Source organism: Alligator sinensis, unplaced genomic scaffold, assembly GCF_000455745.1.
Source record: "Alligator sinensis unplaced genomic scaffold, ASM45574v1 scaffold324_1, whole genome shotgun sequence".
NCBI classification, from domain to species: Eukaryota; Metazoa; Chordata; order Crocodylia; family Alligatoridae; genus Alligator; species Alligator sinensis.
Window position 1 is genome coordinate 1,524,820 of NW_005842188.1, and position 20,984 is coordinate 1,545,803.

At 42.5% G+C, this 20,984-nt stretch overlaps 1 protein-coding gene across 2 annotated transcripts in view; it reads left to right on the top strand.

Moving 5' to 3' along the window:
- WDFY2 (WD repeat and FYVE domain containing 2) overlaps positions 1-20,984 on the top strand; it is a 123,072-nt gene that overhangs the window by 45,022 nt on the left and 57,066 nt on the right. For both annotated transcript variants that reach the window (XR_003094689.1, XM_006026288.3), the window contains exon 2: positions 12,121-12,188. Coding sequence is in view for 1 of the 2 variants with exons in the window: in XM_006026288.3 (XP_006026350.1) it covers positions 12,121-12,188 (68 nt within the window). In the remaining variant the exon portion in view is untranslated. The remainder of the gene's footprint in view (positions 1-12,120; positions 12,189-20,984) is intronic.

The following is a 20,984-nucleotide window of genomic DNA, read 5'->3' on the forward strand; positions in this document are numbered from 1 at the left end:
TTGTGGGGGGGGGGGGTTTAATGTTAATTATCTGACACCTGAAAGCTAAAAATCTACCACAAATAAGTAAAGAATTGTGGGTAGCCCTCAACTTTTAGAGTTAGCATTGTCAAAAATCTTGTTGCACAGATTTATCTCTTTGAGAAAATAATTGGTTGACACTTGTGGATCAAATGTACACATCTGCTTCTAGTGCAAACTGGCTGTGTGCTTGGCATGGTCTCAAGATAATATTGTTAACTTTTTGTCTTTGGTAATTTTGTCTTTTTAAAAGTTTGTCATCACTTTAGTCTTGCAGTAAAGGAAAAGAAATACTTAATCACCTGAGTAGCCAGAAGCCTGGGGTTTAATGACCTGAATTTAAGGCATGCATGTTTATTTCATGTGTGGGGGAAAAAACAAACAAACAAACAAACAAAAACCCAAAAAACCTCAAATTGGCACTGATTTTTAGCTTGCTGTGGACAAAAGGAATATCGTATCAAAAGTACTAAGGAGGGTATCTGTAGACTCACTGTTACAGGGACATTATTTGTTATGGATAACAATTGGCTGCATATCTTTCGGTAACCTATTTACTTAGAAGTTTTACAAGAAAGATAAATAATCCTTATTGAGTTCAGTGTGATCTTTTGCTTTAAAGAAAAGCAGGGTGGTGATTAAAAATGTGATGGTATTCAATCTTGAAAATGCCAAGTGCAGGTAAAATGAGTTGTACTGTTGCATTTGGGTACCCGAATGTGTAGCATACTCCTAAATATATTGGTAACTGATTTTTTTCTAATGGTGTTCACTTTAGGGCTGGATAAGTACTGGTTCAATATCTGGTCTCACAACTTGTGGTTTGAATATGAGTTAATAGTTACTTGCTCCACTGCAAAGGTGAGGAAACAGATGCAGGTGTTCAGTATCTCAAGACCCTGGGGGGGGGAGAGTGCTCAATTAGAGTCAAAACTTGCCAGTTCCTGAGACATGATCATGTGCAAGCCTCAGGTTCCAGGTGTGCGTTTTCATGTTTGGCATCCTGCAAAACTTTCTGTCTATATTCCTGCTTGCTGGGAAAATAACAGGAGCAAGTAAAACCCAAGAGTTATACTGTATTGCAGCTACTGTTTGACAATCCCATAGTTCTATCTCAGAAGTTTGTTTCTCTTGAGCTGAAACAAAGTTGCAGTCTCTCTACTTTGCCCATTTTTAGTTTGGGTATCTGTTTCATAAATCCTTCTCTTTCTTAATAAAATAAATTTGAATTAAACGGAGCAGATTTTTTTCAGTGCAAATACAGGTGGTAGTTATTGTACGAGCTTTCGATTGCTCCAGCCATGAGGCCACATAATTCTAAATACTGAAAATGTTCCAAGTCTTGTTTGACTGTTGTGCAGTCTGCATTTAAATTTAGTTTACAGCAGCAAAAATTGGATGCAAAAACATCTTATACAGCAAGACTTGAGTTAGAGTATTGTGTAAGATGAATGTGAACTTGCAGCTGGCTTATAAACAACTAGAGCACACAAAAATGAATGAAAAGCAAGCGGTTTCTGTGATTCCTGTCATCTTAGTATATTTTGTCTGTTTGCAGGAATATTGGCATTAGTAAACCAAAATTATTTATTACTTTGGATGAAGTATTAAATATCTGTGTAATTAAAAACTATCATTTAAATTTCCTGAACCCGTTTTCTATCTATTACATACAAAGTTTAATCCTAATGCCATCCCTGACTCAATATGAAGTACACTTTACTAGTCCAGGTTTTACAGTGACAACTATGCTATTTGACCAAAACTAAACCTCCATAACTTTGGTCTGTGCAACTGTCTCTGTTGATCTCGCACCCCTTTTGCAAGTTGTTGTTCTTCTCCCTCTATTCTTCTATTTCTAAAATGCTTTTTGTCATCTTTGAAAGGCGAGTTACTTTTGAAATATTTTTTTCACTTTTTTTGTTCCTGTTTCCTCTTTCACTCTAAACTTTATTTTAGAAAGAAAATGCTTCATTCCTAGTCGCAGCCTACTAGAACTGGGTTATAAATTTTCAGGTAGCAGCTACTAAAGAACTTTGTTCCTGCAGAAAAAACAAAGGATATTTTTTTCCTCATTTAACTAATGCAGGCCAGCTTTCCTTTGCTTCTCCAGTCCCAAAAGGTATGTTCTTTCTAATAACACAATTTCTCACTAAGATGGCAAAATTAACAGAATTCTGGTGAGATTTGAAGCACTGCTGCCAAGAGCAACACTTTTATCTGAATTTTGGCAAGGTGAAGCTTTTGCAGTCTCCAAGGCCGCTATTTTGGATAGTTCATTTTTCAGACAGATTTCTTTGGAAGTTTTAAGTTGTTGTTACTAGAGATTTTGGAGTAACTTTTTTGACAAATAAATTTCTCATTTAAGCAAAGGAGAAGACTTAATACTTGGAGATTTAAAAAATACATGCCAGTAATCTGTTAAGAGCAGGGAAAATCATACAGCCTAACAACAATCCCCCTCATGCTTTGTTAGTATACCTCTTCCTAAATTGCGTCTCTTATTCTGCCCAGATTCAAGCCAGTACTTAAGCTTTTTAACTAGAGGTGAGTATCCTTCCTTCCCCCTGGAGGACTACAAGTCTTCTGAATACTGTTAATATGGATCTATACTCCATGCAGCTGGAAGAGGGCAGTTATGGTTGAACCAACATGGTATAATTTGCACTGGAAGATGTTTGCTCACTTTAAACAAACTGTCATCCAGCACCAGGATATTTCACTGGGCTAGATCCGTATGCAGATCTATTGCAGTCTAAATGGTTTTCTTCCAGACTTGTGCATCTTAAGGTGGCTTCACCATAAATGGAAGTGTAACTCATTTTGTCCTCGGTATTTGGCTTTGACACGAATCAACGGATGTGTTTTTCCTTTCTGTAGGTGGAAATTTAAAGATCTGATACATCAGTAATTATCTTGATGGATTCCTCCCACAATGTATAGATATTTCTGGGTGTGGAGGCAGAACAACGCCTTGTTCTTTGTCTGAATTCCCCTTACCCTCCACTCCCAGCCTTCCATCAAATGTATCAGGTCTACATGGCCTTAGACTAGATCGCAGTAGCCCCAAGGAAATAAGGTGTGGTGTGGGTGGGTGGTTTTGCTGTAGTTTTAAAAATTTACTTCATGGAGTGGGTGGGTTCATAGACCACTAGATTGCCACAGAGAAACTAAAAATGGTTTTGATAGTTTCCAGTGCCTCAGTCTGGTTTCTGCATGTGGTGGTAGCAACCACTTCCTCAAGGACAGGGAAACTGCTCTCCAAACCCCTGGCAGAAGAATAGGAGCTTCCTATCAATCTACAAATTAAAATATCCATCCAAGAGAGCAAAAATCCAGATGAATTTGTCTTCCAGTTGGGGGAAAATGTTTAAGCTATATTGCTATTGTTCATAGTAAAACATTTCTAGTACTGGATCTTAATAACAGGGAAAATGTAAAATATGGTAATCTATTGAACAAGTGAGCAGTCTTCCCTAAAGCATTTAGTTCTAAATTTTTTGTGAATGTTAAATTGCAATAAAACAGGAAGCTTAAGCGTTCTGATGTTCCTGTAGCTCTTGGGAATCACTTCTACAAGATTGCCTATAGGTAATTGCCAAAGTAACGGCTGGAAAGTTAGCCAATAGTGATTGCTAGTGCATGGGCTGTGGTGTGCTATGGGCTTAGGGGTTGGAACCATCAGGTTCTTCAGTTAGCTCTTGCATATTACTACAGATGAAGGAGGGGAAAGCAATTTATGCTTCTTTTTCTCTGTTTTACGTTGGGAAAAAAAATCTTGTCTTCCTATGTAGTATTATAGCACCTTGCTCAGTGGGAAGTTGAAGCCTCTAGATACTACTCAAATGAATATTTACATAGTAAGAAACAGTAACTCTTGAGGACCTAGGCCAGTATTAATACTAATCACTTCCCTGAGCCTTCAGTCTGTCTTAGTGCAGGCACCAAGCCTGTAAGACTTCTCTATCATCTCAGTCTTTGGAGATGTAATACCTTATTTGTAAATGACTGAACTAGTCTCAGACCCTTGCGTACTGGAGGGTGCGGATCTGACTGCTGAAATTCCACACAATTTCCCAATGGTTTTATTTGTGTCTGTGTCTACGTGACAAGGGTTTGCAAGCTGAAGTAGATGCCAGCTGGTAAAGATGTCTCTGGTATTTTCCTTTAATTTGTAATACACCTTTTAAAAAATAAAAACAGCAAACCAGGATTTAACATTTGGGGAAAGTGTCTCTAGAATCCTCTAGCAGAAAAAGTTTCTTAAATAGCTTTTTATGCTGTACTCCTAGGTTGGCAGAGCAGATGGACGCGAGTCATGTGCACAGAAGTAAAAAAATGTTTTCATCTTCAATAATATTAAGATGATAATGTGTTGTACAGTTTTTGCATCCATTCAGTATATTCAATGTAGTCTCTCTTGCACAGTAGAATTTTTAATCTTACACAGGTTTTTTTCCCCCCTTTTTATCAATAGAATGCATAAAGCATCTCTCCTATAAAAAGAATAGAAAGATATCCTTTGATTCATACAGTGCCCTCAGTCTTTTCCAAGTCAGTCAGTTCACTGACAACAAAGTTACTTCACTTGTTAAGGGGCAATTCATTTCCATGGAAATCAGCTGAATCCTAGAGCAGCTAAAGAATGAATTTCAACATGGGCAGATGCCCTATGTTGCACTGTAGTAACTATGCAACCATCAAATATTCTCTGTGCTATATTTTCATAATAAATGTGTTTCAAGTCCTTAGTTATGAGTTGTTTTCCTTAGGGGCTTTAAAAGCTCTAGATTTTATTTCTAGGTAACATTATTTGAAGGAGCATACAAAAATACAAAGAACAGGGGCTGTAAGAGTCTTTTTGTACAGAAGAATTGTCTTCTCGCAGGGCCTACTGTTGGTGCTAAATGTTTGTTCTGCTCTCTGAATCCTCTGTAAGCAAATAACACTTGAACAGAAAAATTAAAAGGCCTCAGTCAGTTTCCCTTTCTTAACTTAATATCACCAGAGTAACTAGAAATATTGCTGATATGTTAATAAACCTTTAAAGGACGCTGATTTTTTTTTCTACTTTTTAAAATAGGGTTCCAAGTCTTTCTACAGACAGTGCTGATTCATTCAAAAGCAAATTTTTAAAATTAGCAAATTTTGCAAGTTTGCCTTTAAGGTAGTACTTACTGGAGAGATGGAGGGATGAAGAGGGGTGTTGTGGTCCTTCTGCCAGTTGAGGAAGGATTTTGCACTACTACCTTTTCAATGCCTGTTTAAGTATAAGCCAAGTTGTGTCATTCTTTAGTTCTGGTGAAACCTAGAAAATATAAAGAACGATATAAAATAATGTGAACTTAATTTCTTTCTGCCTGATTTGGTTATAACGGTGGTGGTTGGAAGAGAGAAGCTTTAAGCAGGATGAGTGGAGGAGGGCGGTATGTAAAAGCTCTTCTCCCTCTCCCCCTTTAATTATACATTTATTTTAAGCAATTGGGTAATGTTATTCAGGATTTTAATTTTTACAGTTGATGCTGTGAGACATGAATGATTACTTTCGCCTGTGATTTGGGTCAAACTTCATTTAGATAGAAATGAGAATTCAGTTGGTGCCTAAAAATGACTTTTGTGGTAGTTTTAATGTTATGAGTAAATAAGAATTTCAAGTGGGGAAAATCATTTTGCTATTGACTGAAGTAGGAAGTTTCTGTAGATAGCAAAGACCTAAAGTGCAGAATTTTGGGGGGGGTGGGGGGGACGGACCTGCTGTTTTCTGATGATACAATGATAGTCCACAAAGAAAGTGACTTTAAGCCTCATCAGTTCCTTTGCTCATAAGTTTGGTTTTACAATTACCATCAAAAAGATCAGTGTTGCGATCCAGAGCATTGGTTCACCACCAGTGCTCACAATAGGTGAAAAACGTATTACATGTTATAAGTAAATTTACATACCTTCATTCCATTGTTACCAACAATCTGTCACTTAAGGCTGAACTTGAATACCTGTATTGGCAAAGCATCAGGTATTACAATCATGCTGAGCAGTATGTGGAACAACAACAAACTGCCTGTTAAGACCAAGATCAAGATCTATCATGCTTGTTGTCAACAACCTTTTATATGGCAGCAAGTCCTGGACCACATACTCTACTCAAGAAAAGCACCTCAACAGCTTCCATTTGCATTGCCTTTGCTGTGTTCTAGGAATTTCCTGACGGGACAGAGTTGCCCATGTTGAGGTCTTTGAACATGCTAACATTCTGAATGTCCATCCTCTTCTCAGTCAGTATCAACTTTGGCTTGGTCACATGCAGAGAATAGATGATGGCTATATGCCCAAGGTTCTCTTGTATAGAGAACTCCAAAGGACCCAGACCATGGAGGTATCCTTATCTCCATTTCAAAGATGTTTGTAAGAGATTAAGGCAATGAACATTGAATCAAATAACTGGGAGAAGATTGCTGAGGATTAAGCTGCTTGGAAACAGTCTGTTAAGAGTGTAATGAAGGTTGTTGAGGAAAGAAGACCCCAACATGCAGAGGAAAGAAGAAACTTCCCTGCACTATATTCAGGACTACTGTATTAGGTATGAACTTCAGTTGTGATAAGTGCAGACGGTACTGTCATTCAAAAATTAGACTCTATAGATACAGTTGCAGATGTTCAATGAGCTGATGCCTCATTCAGTGCAAATCTGTTGTCTCAAGACAGACGGATGCTCCTGCTTTGTAGGTAGCAAATTGAACTGATTGTTGTTTTGTCCTGCAGAAACTTTTTTTGAGCTAGTAGATCTCATTTTATATACACAAGCTGTTTCCTTGAGCAGGAAGCCAAACTTCCCTGCTTCTCAATGTCTCAACTTTGAATGGACTAGTCATTGAAACTAACTACTAGAGCAGAATGGAATGAAAAAATTATTCTCAGCTCCTAGAGGAAAATCCTACTCCTATCAAAACTGGTTTTTGCATTTTTTGCAGTGATTCTTTCAGTTGAGTGGTTTGATTTGTTTTAATATTAGGCAACAAACATGTACTATATAAATAAAAAAATAAAATTTCATTAAGTTTAAGCCTTCATAAGTTTGGCATGATTTCAAATTTAAGTAGGTTTATTCTTAAAACCTTTGTTTTAACTTCAACAAGAAATCCATTCTTTTTAATCAAAGGATTTAATCCACCCCCTTATTCAAGTACCATCTTAACTCTGTCTGCTCTAATCAACTAAATAATGAGTTGATTTTTCTTATTCTACAAAGACTTAAAAATGGGAATGGAAAGAGGTTTCTGCTGGGATAGTATTTCTGAATTTGGTACTTTTGAATATATTTGGTGAGATGATCCCAAAATAAAAATACTCTATAGAATGGTGAAACCCAATTCAAACAAGAGGTTAAAATACGTATCTGAATATGTCTGAGACCTGAGGAAGGGTGCACTGGTACCCAGAAGCTTGTTTACATCCCTGTCGACTACGCAGTTGGTACAATAAAAGATAACTCTCAAAAATCCTTGCCGCTAGTAGAGAAAGCCATGTTCAGAATGACAAGTCATCAGATGTGGTAAGTCTTGTCATACTGTTTTCCTGATAGCTGCTGATCTTATTGTTACTGTGTTCTGGCAGGAACAGCATGTACCTGTACTGTGTGATAAAGGAAAATGTGACTTATTTCAGCTTTTTTTATGAGAAGATATCATAGGGATACAAGGGCATCCCAGGACATACAGAAGATGGAACTAGTTAGGGCTGTTTCTTGGAGGCATAGATTATCTTCCAGCCCTTGAGAGTTGCTGGAGCTCATTAGCCTCTCCGGAAGCAGAACTGGGCCATGCAATGACAGCATGGCTAACACAGAGTGCTTTCCTGTTTTGGCTGCCTTTTGTACAGCAGCTCACCACATCAAGTTGTATGGGGTGGAAGTGAGGGAAGGGGAGGGTGGAAAGATGCATTCTTTGGGTATTCCCCTGCTATCATCTCATGTACTCCCGTGTGGAGAAACTCTGCATTGTGTTTGGGGATACCAGTGTTCCTTCTTAAGGGAATTTGCAGGAGCCTTGGATCTGATTCCCATAATCTGTGATTGTCCCATCGTCTACTTTTTATTTAATTCCCCTATTTACCTGAATCCAAGATGACTTTGAATTTAAGAGTCACCCCATCTCGCCCAAATTAGATTTTTATACATGGAAAATGTTTCCATTTCTTATGCTTTTCTATGTAAATTATCTAATTATTGGAAGGTCAACTTTTAAATGCATTCCCCCTTCCCCACCCCTTGCAGCAGGCAGCAGCAGTGGGGAAGCAAGTGGCAGGGGGGCAGACGGGGAGCCTGACCCTGGACCGTTGCCTCCATGCCACTTGCTCTTTTCCTGTTTGTTCTCCATGCACTGCCACATGGTGTGCTCCTGGGTGGCTCTGTGCTGGGTCCCTCATTGCTCTCCTGGCTCAGCAAGGAGACAACTCAGAGCCAGGGAGTGGCGGGGCAGTTGGCCCAGAGCCAGAGAACAGTGAGACCCAGCATTGAGTCCCTCCCTACTCTCTGGCTGCTCTGGCTCCAGGCTGGCTCCCTTGCTGCTCTCTGGCTTCCTTCTGCTGGCGTCCTGCTGAGCCAGAAGAGGTAGGAAAATGAGCCCAGAGCTAGCGGGCAGCCCAAGACCCAGTGCTCATTCCCTCGCTACTCTGGCTCCCTGCTGAGCCAAGGAGCAGTGAGGGATTCGGCCCAGAGCCAGAGTCTCGCTGGACTCGGTGCTGCCTGCAGGTACTCAGTTCTAAGAGGAGCCTTTTTTTTTCCCCATGATGAATGGGGCAAAAAAAAAGTTGTCTTGGAATCAAGTAAATACAGTAGCTAGTTAGTGGTACTAGTTTTCAGTCTTACATTTCCCAGTTAGTTTATGCTGCTGTCAGCAGTATTCTGAGCGAAGAATTTTTTGGTGCAAACCTCAGTGGCTAGCCATATAACAGTGAAAATAAAAAGACTGTGGAGTGGAGGATGCAGATGGTAAGTAAGACTGGCCAGGCCTTGTAGTCATTCATTTGCCAACTGCACTTGGTGGGTCTGGAATCATGAAGTGAGCCCAGACTAGTTGGATGAGAGCTTGTTGTGACCCTGAGCGATCACACTGGTGGCTGCAGAACTTTAGGGTGCAGAAAGCCACATTCTTGGAGTCATGCTGAGCTTAATTGGTGCAGTCCTTTATTGAAGCAACATTTGTTTTAGTAAGAGATGGTGGTATAAGGCCAGAGATGACAGATGGTGGAATATCAGGAGACAATGAGATGATACTGGTCAGCCTATGATAGGCAGTGATCTCAAAACAACATTAAATGTTTTCCTTGAAGTCTGCCCACTTACAGATAACTATTTATTTTACTTATTGGTATTCTACAATTAAATGTAGAAAGGTAATTTAATGAAGCATATATTTTTAATAGTTTGTAAGACGTACTTGTGTTGTTAGGAAGTGTCTCAGTAGTGTATGGTGTCCAGATCTGCAGAAAAGACACGCATTTAAAAAGTACATTGTCTACTGCTTCAGATGTGCGGGGGGGGGGGCGTGTTGTTTTTTCGCTCTGAATTATCTGCTGTAGAATCAATTATCTCGTCGTATTCTGTGTACCAATACCAAACATTGAGCGAGTAAAAAAAATCCTGTAATTCAGGTAGAGCAGTCCTGTTTGTATACTGTGAAGTGCAAGAGCAGTAAAAGAATGACTAACAGTAAGTGAGAACATTCAGATGTTAGTAGCACTGAATTTTATCTTTTTTGATCTCTTTATGTTCAGCCCTTTTACATTTTAGCCGTTTAATTAAAAACCTAGAGCAAGTGTAAAGGTTAGAGCTGCCATCTTATAGCTTGAACTCTGTTTTTGCCACAGATTATATTGTCGGTGCCATTACCTTCCATAACAACTACCCACCACAGTTCATCAACCTCTAGCCAGAGAGTCTGCTATTCAGTTTTGGTCCTTTAAGGCTGAGAGCCCTTTTGGTTTTATATATAGTCACTAGTAGTAATCCAAAGGCACACTTACACAGCCACCAGGTTGTGCACAGTACTACTACTGAGCAGTATGTCCTGACCTACCCCTTTATTCCCTCTTCACTCATGCCAGATCTGAATAAGGCAATGGAGGTGCTTTCCAATGGCATTGTTTGCATGCTAATATGCACGTGGCAGAGCCCAAGAGTCATGCTGAAGTATGCACCATTAGGCTGCTATGTCCTCTTATTTTGGGGGGATTGAGGACATACAGAGTAGGAGCAACTGGGAGGAGGCATGCTTCTTGTTGCCCTTTTGGATACTTTATGGAGGTAGTAGTCTTTTGTAGCATGTTTTCATCATCTAAACATGGATTAGTGAAGGTAACGGTTAAGATTAAAGATAATTTAGGTATAAGCTAGTTTAAATTTAACTAACCTTTTGCCTTAGTTTTTCAATAAGCATGACCAACTTAAACGTAAGAGTATATGAAACTGACTCATGGCAGTGATCACATGGAAGTGGAAACTACCACAGTGGGTGGAAACAAAATTCAGAAGTTCAGTATGCTCCATTTGCAGAGGATTAGGTAAAATCTCCATTCTGGAAATCTGAAAGAGCTGGCATGTGAAATGTCTGGTCCAGGAGCCATGATTTTTAATGTATCTGCTGAATTGGGGATCGTACCACCTGGCTGGAGAATAAGAAACATAATGCACATAATTTAGAGGTGGCGGGAAGCTCTAAGGAATTACAGGCCCCTCTTGACTCCAGCAGTACATCAGGCTTTAGAAAAAATATAGAAATAAAGAATGGTTAGACCTGGAGGTAAACCGAGAAAGGAATAGAGTACTTTTAGTAAACCCGTGTTGTAGCTTGCCATATGAAGCAGGTATCCACATATTTTAATAAGGTAACTGATTTTTTCTAGATGAGAAATGTGGCAGATCTAATCTGCACTTAGGTACAGTGCCATGTGGGAAAGTACTAGTTAAAATAGGCATTAGCAAAAACATTGTAAGCTAGCGGTCAGCAGTCTTCTTGGGCTGCAGGCCAGAATGACCCAGTTTTGGGTCAGAAGTGAGAGGGTGTGTGCTAGGACCCAGCCACTGCTGCTGCTTTTCCCTGTGCCAGCTTAAAGGGGAGGTGGCAGCAAATAAGGTAGAAAAAGGGAAGTATTGGACTAAAAGAAGCTATTGGAGGACAGGTCCTCAGAGTTCAGTCATATGAACTGATATTTGTGCTTATTATGCAGTTTGAGAGAGATTGTCAGTACAAAGAATGATTAGTCTCCATATGAGGAAATGTCTGACCTTGAGGATTGCAGGAATAGTAATGGAATTGCATTTAATATTAAGGGCATTTAATATTAACCTTTTGGACCAATAAAAATTTCTGCCCTGAGTTGAGGACTCATTATAGAGGAGAAGAGACCAGGGTGTTCTAACATATTTGATCACTGAGCCACCAATGTGATACTAACATGGAAAATTAAATTGGGGAGGTATGTAAATGCCAGGGAAGGGAACAAGCTATTTAAGGTAGAGAGCAGTGTTGACCCAAGAACAAATGGGGATGTATACTGAACATATTTAGGTTGGAATGGTTTTAAGCAGAGGAGGATTGAAATTCTGGAACAAACTTCCAGCTGTAAAAGGTGGGGCAAGAGATCAAGCTGGCTTCAAGATATGACACCTGATAAGTTTGTCAGAAAGTCCCCTGCAGGGGAGGAGGACTTGATGACACGGAAGATCCCATCTAGTTTCTAATTTTAGTCTGAAGAATTATGTGAAATACTTCAGTGTTGGTCTGGTTCCTGGTTGACCAAAGTATATGTCAAAAATTCCATACGAGATGTCAATTAAGCAAGTTGTGACAAGCTTAGGAGAGATGCCAAGGACTGGTATGAACAAAGAAGGTACTAACCTCGCATAACTAGAGGGAGCTTAAAGGTTAAGGTTTTGTGGAGGCTTTTATGGACCCTTCCCATTCCCCCAGCCCCAGGTGAAAGATGTTTTTGTTTAAAGGGCTTTCCATGTAGCAGTTCACATCAGCACTAGTTTTCATTATCACTGTTTTTTTTTTTTTAAATAGTTGCATAACTTTTTTTTTTTTTCTTTTTCTTTCACAGAACAGTTCGTGTCTGGCTGAAGAGAGACAGTGGGCAGTACTGGCCTAGCATATACCATGCAATGCCATGTAAGTATTTTAGGATGCATATTTACTATGACTCTGCCAACCAGTTTTTCTTTAGGTCTCGATGAGCACCTCTGTGCCTATGACCTTTTGGGAGCTTTCCATTGCATGCTTGATACTGTGCATCTCTGAAGCTTTTGCAGGCTAGGAACTGATACCAAATCCCCTACCTTTAATTTTTAATGTAAACTATTTTTCCTTTGTTTCTGTTACTATACCAAGTGTCAGTTTTGTGTTTAGAGACCAAAAGGAAGCCACAGTTCTTACCTTTTGAAGAGGTTAATATTATTTGCATATTAAATACACTGGGATGAACTGAACACAGTAAAGTAGGGGCTTGTTAGAAAATAAGATTGTTAGGCATATGCGCTGGTGGTTGGCGTGGAAGAGCATGCAAACAGTGGGAGAGAAGCATTGGGGCTGGCTTGGAGGGAAAACTTGAGATGAATTAAATAAGGGATGAAGAGCAAGAGGAAGGGACAGCAGAAATATGTGATGCCAATTGTAGTTGTATAAGGCTTTGAAACTAAGGAGAAGTTGAGGAAAAATCAGTAATTGAATTTGCAGAAGGTTTGTGATCTGATCAAAGCAACAGGGGGGGATGATTCTCCCTCACCTTCCAACTGTGCATTCTGGAGGGACTGGAAAGTATAAATTGAGGGCAGTGCAAGGGGAGAATATGATAGTAATTGTTTTGGTAATTTCCTGCCTCAGTAAGAAAAGTGAAGTGAGAGCATGGCTTCTGTAGATGAAAAGCACAAAGGATTTTTCAGCCATCTAAATATGGCAAAGAGCAGGCGCAAAAAAAAAAGAGGAAGAAAAAAAGCACCAAGTATGTGATCCTGACTTTTGAGGCTTATGGAATTTTGGCTTTATTAGAAGAGAGGTCAAGTTTAAGTTGGTGTAACCTTCTGGCTGGGAAGTAGAAAAGACAATGGGAGATTTGAAGAATAGGATAGAATTCAATAGTGCAAAAGAAAATCCATGTGCCAAAGGGAAGGCTCAAGGTTGGCAGCTGCACTTCTGAAGGTCATCAGTGTTGGAGAGGGAAGATAGTAGGTGGCTGAAATTCCTGTGTGGGAGATGCTCAAACACTTACACTTGTGAATCAAGTGCCAGAATTCAGTTATTCAAATTCTGCCATTAGAGGGGTAAATTAGGGTTTAGTCTTAAATATGAACCCTTCAGATTTGCCCCCCAATCCCACCATAGCAGGATAATCTTAAATGCTTAGCTAATTAGAAATTTACTATTGGTTACTTCAGTGTGTTGAAGAAAAGAGTGGTTAGGGAAGAGGGCAGTGCCCTGTTCCATCTGGCAAATCTTCCTTGCCTTCTGAAGGGATAGTGTAGTTGTATGAAATTTTAACCATGGTTTCGATAGTAAAACAATACATTTATCCATAGATTTCTGAAACAATGTTCTTTCCATCTCTCACCTAGCCTCAACCTTGTACTGTATGAGAACACTTGTTGAAAAATAAAAGCTTTCTCTGTTTAAGTAATAATCAAACAGTTGCCAATCACTTTCTAGAGTCATTGACCAACAGACCCATCTCCTTACTGAAATAGAATACTTAATTGTATTATACCTATTCCCATAGGATCTTAAATTTGACAGATTACTACAGCATTATATATTATAGTAGGAAGGTACAGAATTTCTTTCTACCTGTTATGTGCATATGTATGTTTGGTTAACGGAGAAAATGTACTAACAATATCCTCAGGAGGCAAACTTAATCTTCTTTTCCTAGTTTTGTGCTTGTGAGCAAGATTTAAAGGAGTATCTCTGCACTGTATACTCAGTGAGTTGTACCAAAAATGTGCTGATCTATGTCTTCAGCTGGCTTTAAGTCTGTAGTTCTATCAAAGTCAATGGGACTGGGCTGACTTTCAGCAGCTGTAGCTACTTTCGTCTTCCCTAAATAGCTGTATTGTTCCTTCAAGCAGAAACAGGGGTAAGTTGAGTGGGGCCCCGGCCAGGTAAGACTTACCTGCTGGGGAGGCGCACCCCCCAACTTCTTTCTCAATGTGCACCCCCCCCCCTCCCCTTCCTCTCCACAGACTTACCTGCTGGGCAGGGGGGAGGGAGGGGAAAGGAGGGGGTGGCGGTGGCACACCGTAGATCTTGGTTTGCTTTTTAAATGCCAACGGTGATCTCCTACTTAAAAAGGTTGGAGACCACTAATCTAGCAGACTGGTATTTTCTCTGGCTGATTTTTCATACCTGCATAAATTGTGGTCTAAGTTCCTGTTCACATCTCTGATCTACACCTAAAATGGTTGTTTTGTGTATTACTGCAAACAGTATTGAGAACCTTTGGTCAGCTTGAGTTCTCTCAGATTAGTTTTGAGCAGGACTCAAAAAGGCTCTCCCCACCCCCTTTTTAAAGAATCATTCTGGCATATGCCCCCCAAATAACTGTTTGAAAATAGTTTGGGTCCATCACATATATTGGTCATTCCTTATTTCTTTCAAAATGCATGCAAGGGTAGTGATGGGACTAGAGCAAGGCCAACTGAATTGTCATTAACTATGCCTTTTCTAAAATGTGACTTTAGAAGTTACTGGGTCGTGAGTGAGCATCATCTCTGCTCAAGTATCCGCTGTGCCAGAAGTAGCCTTGCTGTCTCAGAGTGACACTGCCATGCTGTGGATCCTCTTGGCTGTAGCTTTTCTGGTTAGAAGAAAGCACCAGCAGACTCTCATAAGGAGGCTTAGTGTGGGAATGTAGCAGGGGAAAGAGCGCCTACTTGTTGCCAGAATGCTCTGAAATTCTCAGGCCCAAGCAAAGCTATCCCATTGCATTTGCATGTGGCTATTATGGTATCACTATTAAAGGCCTTAGACATACAGGATGCCTTTTAATCAGGAGAACCCAAAACCTAATGTCTATGTACTTCTTTCTTTCAGCTCAGCTCCTAGAGCTGTGAAGTTGATAGCAAAGAAACCCAATGCCAGTGGCTGGGGTGGAAGGGGTGGCCCACCTTTAGACCTAACTGTATTTGTTCACCCTGCCATTTGTAATAACTGCAGACCCCTGCTCTAGATGGTTGCTCTTTAAAATCATAAAGTCCTCAAGACCTAAGCACTTAAGTGCTGTTTAAGGTTCATTTTTCTTGTAAGTACAATACCTTCAGGCTCATGAAAGGGAAGAACCATGTAGTAAGGAGAAACATGCTTTAAAAAAAGCAACTAACCACCGGGGTCTCCACCCAAACGGACCCCATGGTTCCGGCCTATACCCAAATGGAGCCTGCTGTCCCTGCCCCCACCCGGGCAGGGCCCATGGCCCTGGCCTCCACTCAGATGGAGCCTCTGGCTCCATGTGGAGGCTGCCTAGCAAGACTGCAGGCAGCTGGGTTTGGGGACACTCATACCTCCCCTTGTGGGGTGTACCCAATGGTGGCAGCCCTGGAGTGCCAGATTAGGGAACTTCAGGCAGCAGTCCAGTTGCTGCGCTCCATTAGAGATGCGGAGCAGGAACCGGACTCTTACTTTCAGGCTCTCCACCCGATGGCTCATGAGCGAATGGCGGAACCAAGGAACCACCACTAAGTCCAGCCTGGGACTGCCTGGACAAAGGTTGTCTCCAACCCAAAGAGGCGCAGCAACAGGGTTACACTCCCCTGGAGCTACACAACCGCTTTGTACCTCTTGCATCAAAGGAGCCAGCCATACCACCGGCTCCAGCATGTGAGGACGCAGGGCCACCAGCACCTGTGCCTAGAAAAAGACAGAGTTATTGTGTTGGGCGACTCCCTCCTTAGGGGGACTAAGGGAGCAATCTGTCTCCCTGACCCCCTAGCCAATGAAGTCTGCTACCTGCCTGGAGTTCGTGTCTGGAATGTGATAGAGAGGATCCCCAAACTCATCCAGCCCTCCAACCACCATCCCATGCTACTCATCCATGTGGGCACCAATGATACAGCACGGAGAAGTCCAGGCCGGTTCATGTGTGACTACAGAGCTCTGGGAGCTGAGCTCAAGGGTCTGGGGGCATAGATTGTTTTTTCTTCAATCCTCCCAGTCACAGGTCATGGGCTCCAGAGGGGCAGGTACATCAGTGAGGTGAATAGAAGACTCCGGAGATGGTGCCATCGTGAGGGGTTTGGCTTCCTCAACCACGGTCCTCACTTCAGAGAGAGCAGACTGTTGGGAAGGGATGGCCTCCACCTTGCCTAGAAAGGGCTCTTCTCGGCCACAATGGCTGACCTTTTTGACAGGGCTTTAAACTAAGACCACTGGGGGACGGGTGGTATACTAACAGTTCTAGCCTAGGTCATGTCAGCCGCACTACCAATAACTTGGGTAGCCCAAGGGAACCCACTCTGGTGACAGCCCAAGGAAAGGTCCTGCTTCACCCCTCAGGGAAGCATTTGCCTTGTCATGGCAGACTTGCCTACCTGTACACAAATGCCAGGAGCTTGGGAAATAAACATGAGGAACTGGCCCTTCTCCTTTGTGAAAATGACTATGACCTTGTAGGGATTATGGAGACCTGGTGGGACATCACCTATGATTTGGTCGGTGGCTGTAGGGGGTTACACCTTGTATAGGAGAGACCATGTGGGGAAGAGTGGTGGGGGTGTTGCTCTCTATGTCAAGGATCAGTTCACCTCCCTGCAGATTGAGTTTTCTAACCAGGAAGGGTGTCTTGATACCCTCTGGGTCAAAATACAGAGAGAACATGGGGAGGGTGACATGCTTGTAGGAGTCTACTATAGACCTCCCCACCAAGAGGAAGAACTTAGATTGGGAATTCAATAGGGAACTGGTCAAAGCTGCGTGCTCCCAATGCATGATCGTCATGGGGGACTTCAGCTTCCCTGACATCTCTTGGAATGAGTGGATGGCCAAATCTGACAGGTCATGTAGCATTCTCACATACATTGACCTCCACCTAACCCAGGAGGCCTGTGGGCTGACTAGGGGAGATGCATTGCTTGATCTGGTCCTGGCCAAAGGGGAGGACCTGGTGAGCGATCTGAGGATTGAGGGGAAGTTTGGTGATTAGCAACCATGAATTGGTCACCTTCTTAGTTCAGTGAAGAGCAGGCAAACCCCTCAGCAAAACACAAGTCCTTAACTTTGGGAAGGCTGACTTTTGCAAACAGAGACCCCCCCGGAAAGGGAGTACACAAGGAATCATCATCTCTCAAAAACATAATCCTTGAAGCACAAGGGAAAGCCATACCATCTTACAAGAAGCACAGTCAACGGGCAAGGAACCCCCATGGCTGAATAAGGAACAGTTGGACCTCATTAAATACAAGAGTAGCTTACACCAGCTATGGGAATCGAGAACAACAAGTCCTCCTTCAGATATGTGGGAAGTCAGAGAAAGAACAAAGAGAACATTGGGTCCCTGTAAGATCCAGCAGGGTAACTGACACCAGATGCCCAAGAAAGGGCCAATCTCCTAAATGATTTTTTTTGCATCAGTTTTTCACCCTCCCAGGAGGATCACACTGTCAGGAATGGCACAAACCAATCTGGGAGTGGGCGACGGGCCCAAAATCCATGTGGATGAGGTAAGGGAATACCTTGAGAAACTGAACATTCACAAGTCCGCAGGCCCGGATGAAATGCACCTGAGAGTCTTGAAGGAGCTGGCAGACATCATTGCATCCCCCTTGGCAGAGAGATTTGAAAATTCATGGTGCTCGGGAGAGGTCCTGGATGACTGGGAAAGAGCCACTGTGGTCCCTATCTTCAAGGAAGGGAGGAGGGATGACCCAGGGAATTATAGACCAATCGGTCTGATGTGCATCCTTGGAAAAATCCTGGAAAAAATTGTCAAGGGATCCATCAACACCAGACTAATGGAAGGCAAGCTTCCGAATGCCAGCCAACATGGCTTTGTGACTGGCAGGTCTTGCCTGACTAACCTCATTTCCTTCTATGACTAGGTAATGTGCCCTGGACAAAGGAGATGCTGTGGACATCATATGTCTGGATTTGAAGAAAGCCTTTGACCTAGTTCCCCATAATGTCCTCATGGTTAAGCTGGGGGACTGTGGCCTTGATTATCATATGGTCTGATGGCTAGGCAACTGGCTATGGGGTCAGACCCAAAGGGTACTAGTTGATGGGAGCTAATCAACGTGGCGTAGGGTGACAAGTGGAGTCCCTCAGGACTCGGTACTTGGGTCTGTACTCTTTAACATCTTCATCAATGATCTGGATTCAGGAGTCAGATGTAAACTGGCCAAGTTCGCAGATGATACCAAATTATGGGGGAGGGCGGTCACACTGCAGGACAGGCTAGGGATACAGGCCAACTTGGACACACTCTCAAGGTGGGCCGACCAAAACCTGATGGCCTTCAATGTAGAGAAGTGTAAGGTGCTGCACCTCAGTAGGAAGAACCCCCAACATACTTACAGGCTTGGCAGTGCTACGCTCGCTAGCACCACGACTGAAAGGGACTTGGAGGTCTTGATTGACCACAAGATGAATCTGAGCCACCCATGTGATGCTGTGGCTGGCAAAGCAAACCAAACTCTGGCGTGCATCCACCGGCGCATCTCAAGCAAAACCAGCGACGTCATCCTCCCACTTTACTCGGCCCTGGTGAGACCACAGCTGGAGTATTGCTTCCAATATTGGGCCCCCCCACTTCAGGAAGGACGTGGAGAAGCTTGAGAGAGTCCAGAGGAGAGCCACTCGTATGATCCAAGGCCTGGAGGGAAGGCCGTACAAGGAGAGGCTGAGGGACTTGGGACTCTTCAGTCTGGAGAAGATGAGGCTCAGAGGGGACTTGGTGGCAGCCTACATTTACATAAGAGGGGTACATCAGGACCTGGGAAAACAGCTGTTCAACAGAGCTCCCCAAGGGATAACAAGGTCTAACGGCCATAAACTCCAGGAACGACTATTTAGACTAGACATAAGAAAACAGTTCTTTAGAGTGTGTGTATGCAGGGTCTGAAATAAACTCCTCCTCCCCCCCCCGAGGTGGCGCAAGCACCTACTCTGGACTTGTTCAAAAAAACAGGTAGATATATTTCTTGCTGGGGTCACTTGATCCCAGCTGACTTCCCACCCATAGCGGGGGGGGCCTGGACCTGATGATCTCATGAGGTCTCTTCCAGCCCCTAATGTCTATGAAACAAAAAAACCGCCACCAGAATCTTTAAGTGCCAAACAGATTAGAATGCTTTCTGTAATGATGAAGGGTGGAGTGTCTAATATTTTTTGAGGAAGCAACATACTCTGACTAGCTATTATTAGTTTCATATTTTGCACAGTTTGAAACTAGGGAAGTGTGAAACGCACCATAAATCAGAATATGTTTTGGGTAAAGAAGTTATCCTGCTTTTATACAAAACCAGAATTGCCCATGTCCCATCTCAAGAGACTTCCAGGAATTCCCGGTGCTATGCTCATTGTGTTGATCTGCATGTAACAGAGGACAAGTGCTGTAAAATGTAGCTTTTTTCATTCTTATGTAATCAGCTGACAAAAGTGAAAAATTGTACTTCAATGGTGGGTCATTTGTACCATGTTTGTAAGTAAAGGAACTTATGCACCATCTCCATTTTATATAGAAGATAAAGTTTTAGTGAGGGAAGAGATTGCTGGATCATTCCATTTAGACCAACTTGAATTAAGAAACTCAAGGGGAGAGCTGTAAAAAAATAAATAAATAATAATAATAATTATTAGTCTTTTGGTAAAAAATGTCAAAGACGACTTTAAATGTCTTAAGGACTTCTGTGAAAAGTGCATGGATTTCACTGATTTACAAAGAGATTTAAGCTCCTTAAGTCTTGTCTACCCTAATAACATTTCATTAACTGTACCAATATGGTAAAAGCAGGTGGAAACCCCATTGCCCTGCTTTTACTAGTACAAAGCACTGTTACACAGGTGTATAGCTGTTTCCACTCAGCAATACTTGAGTGGAAGAAGACTGGTACCTTCATGGAAATCATATAGATGCTATATCTGTTTAGATTAAGCAAAAGTGACTTTTTGAACATTTTATCTTGGGTTGTTAGCAAGCATGCTTCAGTCCTGTTACTAACATGCTGTGACTTGATGTTTCAGGGTGAGGTAACTCATTAGTTAGATGGTGTTAACTGTAAAGAATGCTAGTCTGTGTTAAAGTTAACATGTACTAGTGATCAGTTGCACATTCAGGGTTAATATCCTCTCTCGTGCACTGCTCACGCCTGCCACTAGAGGGCTGTTGTATCTAGGAGCTGACAAGTCTCCTTTGTACCTGCCCCACTCATTGGGGCTCTAGCTGCAGTATAGGCTGGGGAGGAGGGGCAGAAGGGTCCCTTGCGCCACTTAAATGACCTGTTCCACCCCTGTATTGCTGCCCTGCCATGCTAATCAACCCAAGAGCAGTTGTGGCAGCTGGGGGAGTGGGGATGGACGGTCCTTCTCCCTGCCTGTTTCCAGGCTTCCTGCAGCCCATGCCAGCCCTGCACACTTGGATCCAGGCTCAGGCTCCACTGTGCTGTGCAGCAATCTGGCAGCTTCTTGACTTCCCTGCCCCCACCCCTTCAGCCTTGGAGTCCAGCAGGGGCTGGATCTCAGTATGCAGGGCCAGCATTGTCTGCAGGGAGCCTGGGAGCAGGCAGGCGGGGAACCCCTACCCCCACTGGCGCTCTTAGATTGATTGGGATGGCAGGGTGGCAATCCAGTGGGTGGAGGGGGGTGATTGGGGCAACAGGCAGCAGTCCAGGTGGTGGGGCAGGGATTGAAGTGTTAGGGGTATAATCTAGGAATAGGGAGGGGGCCCACTCCCCCCCCCCCCCCACCCCCGCCCCCCCCCCGCCC